We start from the raw sequence: 3,341 nt of genomic DNA on the forward strand, positions 1-3,341 counted from the left end.
TTTCACCTGGTGCTTTCCCAGTGACTCCTCACACTCTTAACCTCTGCATGACTTCAGCTCCCATTAGATCTGAACACAATACACTGCCACATGAGAAATTATTATAATACAGTTTAGTAATCCAGCAATTTAGGATATGTTGTATACACTGTACACCACTGTACACACAGTGCCTAGCTCTTATCTGTGCCTAGCTCTTATCTGTGTCCTTCTGCCTGAAGGAAGACTTTTTATGCTGTTGTGGTACACCTGCAGAAGCATCTGACAGAATATATCCCCTCACATGTCACATTGTTTTGGACATTGAACACTAGCTCAGCCACCACTTGCCTATCCCTGGTATTTTACTGTCATGGTCTGCCAGAAGATGTCAAAGAAAGATTTACCTCAGGAGGCATTTCGTAGGCCTCATTTTCAGGGTCTGCAGGCATGTCTGTGTCCATCACTCCTTCTTGTGGGAGGCCTTCTTCATTCTATGATTGTAAACAAGGAAAGAAAACAGTCTGACACAAGTTCGTTCTCCATCAATCCCCACCCCACCTCATCTCCAGAGCTCTGTAGTTTATTGTAGTTAACTGAGTTCTGAGTTATCATTGCTGTATCATCTCCTCAGCTTCTTGCCGTAGTGACAATGAGACAAGGAACTCTGTGAACAATGGACAGGAACTCCTCATTATCCATTTTAATTTCTGGAAGACATTTCAGAAGGGTCCTTTGAATACCGGACAGCCAGTGCTGACACTGCTGGGCCTGTTGTACCCTTTGACAGCCTCACAGACCTCTATATGAAGATAAATCATGACAATGAGCACAGTTCTTGTAACCTGCCAAACGTGCAAAGGCAGATAAGATCATCTTATCCCCGTCGACTGCAAACATGTATGATTTAAAGATTTATATGTTGTCTTCCCTTACCCCTTTGAATCATTGTTCCGTGTGTATATGAGTAACTGTAAATCGCTCAGAGCCAGCAAGCTCTGGAGGATTGAGCGATTAATAAATTGAAAGGTTATTTATTTATTTATTTATCTTGCTATTCCAGTAACAGTGGATCCAACTGTACTGGTGCTGTACAGATCTTCAGAAGAATTAAAGATGTGGTACCACCATCTCTCTACTAGACTCCTCAGTATAGATACCTGGGAGCTAACTATCTTGTTTTATCTGGTTCAGCTGAGCGATGTTGGCTGGGCAAAGATCTCTGTGTGGTATAGTGGTTAGTATGTTGCACTAGGACTGGGGGTACCGAAGTTCAAATCCCCACAGTACCATGTACCTTCCTGGATTAGCCTGGGCCAATCTCTCTCTCTCTCTCTGGATAACCTACCTCACAGGTTACTGTTAAGGTAAAATGAGTACGTGTATGCCACCTTAGAGGAACACATGAAGCTGCCTTATACCGAAAAGACCATTGGTCTATGAGGGTCATTATTGTCTTCTCTGACTGGCAGTGGCTTTACGGTAAAGTCATTTCACATCACCTATTGTCTGATCATTTTAACTGGAGATGCTGGGAGTTGAACCTGAAACCTTCTTCCTGCAAAGTCAATGCTGTACCACTGATTCATGTCCCCTCCTCTTCAGGAAGCGTAGGATAAACATGTAATAAATTAATAAACTTGACATGCCACCTTAGAGGAACACATGAAGCTGCCTTATACCGAAAAGACCATTGGTCTATGAGGGTCATTATTGTCTTCTCTGACTGGCAGTGGCTTTACGGTAAAGTCATTTCACATCACCTATTGTCTGATCATTTTAACTGGAGATGCTGGGAGTTGAACCTGAAACCTTCTTCCTCCAAAGTCAATGCTATACCACTGATCCATGTCCCCTCCTCTTCAGGAAGGGTAGGATAAACATGTAATAAATGAATAAACTTGGCTGAGCAGGGAATTGGGCTCAAGTCTTCCCAGTCCAAATCTGATGATCTATTCAATACAACATAGGTAAAGGTAAAGGTTCCCTTGCTCGAAAGCCAGTCGAATCCGACTCTAGGGTTGCGGTGCTCATCTCTGTTTCAAAGCTGAAGAGCCAGTGCTGTCTGAAGACTTTTCCGTGGTCATGTGGCCGGCATGACTAAACACCAAGGTGCACGGAACGCTGTTACCTTCCCACTGAAGTGGTACCTATTTATCTACTTGCAATTTCTTGCTTTCAAACTGCTAGGCTGGCAAGAGCTGGAACTAGAGACGGGAGCTCACTCCGTCATGCGGCACCCGGGTCTCGAACTGCTGAACTACCGACCTTCCACAGCCTGCAGTTCACCATCTTAACCACTTGAGCCACCACAGCTCCTCTCAATACAACATACTGCTGCCCAAATAAAAATGGTACACATATAGGAAATTTCATGCAAATTCCATGATGTGGAACCTTGAGCATCTCTATCTTTTTGCAAAGAAAAAGAGAGAAGATGCAAGTCCCCATCAGTCACAGCAATACAGGAAAATAAAGATGTGGAGGCACTTTCCCATTAAGCAGGAAGTTCTGGGGATATTAAAGGTCAAAGGGAGGGAAGTTTTTCAATTGACCCATATTCATCTTAGCTGTCCCCATGTCACAGTCCCACTTTGACTGAAAAGAAATATATACACATATAGATGAACACAGGTAGCTATGTTAGTCTGTCTGTAGCAGTAGAAAAGAGTCCAGTAGCACCTTAAAGACTAACAAAATTTGTGGCAGGGTATGGGCTTTTGTGAATCACTGCTCACTTCTTCAGATACCTGAAGAAGTGAGCCGTGACTCATGAAAGCTCATATACACATATACTCATAGTTCAGTGTTCATAGTTCAGCAGCAGCATTTGGGTTTCCCTGGTGATAGAAAATGGGACTCTCTCCCTTTCAGAATTCTACACCCTTTGGCCATTTATTGATCCACTGGATGGATGGCTTTTGAGAGCTCTTAGGATTTGACTGATCACCAGTTCTGCGGCTGAGACTTTCCCCACCCCCTCTGTCTGACTGTCTTATGATACTCCTGATTCAGCCTGCACGTGAGAGGAGAAAGAAACTGGGTACGAGTAACCTAGGGATGCCAGGCTCCAGGTTGGACCTGAGGATCCCTCAGAACTACAGCTCATCTCTAGACTTCAGAGATCAGTTCCCCAGGAGAAAATGGATGCCTTGGGGGGGGGTGGACTCTATGGCACTGCATAAGAACATAAGAACATAAGAGATGCCAATGTTGGATCAGGCCAAAGGCCCATCCAGTCCAACACTGTGTCACACAGTGGCCAGAAATACCAGTGCCATCAGGAGGTCCACCAGTGGGGCCAGGACATTAGAAGCCCTCCCACTGTTGCCCCCCCCAAGCACCAAGAAGACAGAGCATCA

At 44.6% G+C, this 3,341-nt stretch overlaps 1 protein-coding gene across 1 annotated transcript in view; it reads right to left on the minus strand.

Moving 5' to 3' along the window:
* Positions 1–386: 386 nt before the first annotated feature.
* Positions 387–3,341, minus strand: part of SNCA (synuclein alpha) — a gene marked incomplete at its 3' end in the record, with an annotated part of 93,081 nt that continues 90,126 nt past the window's right edge. The window contains exon 5 of the mRNA XM_015422576.1: positions 387–473. Within this exon, the coding sequence (XP_015278062.1) occupies positions 387–473 (87 nt within the window). The remainder of the gene's footprint in view (positions 474–3,341) is intronic.

The sequence above is a fragment of the Gekko japonicus genome, unplaced genomic scaffold, assembly GCF_001447785.1.
Source record: "Gekko japonicus isolate JY-2015 unplaced genomic scaffold, Gekko_japonicus_V1.1 scaffold1528, whole genome shotgun sequence".
NCBI classification, from domain to species: Eukaryota; Metazoa; Chordata; class Lepidosauria; order Squamata; family Gekkonidae; genus Gekko; species Gekko japonicus.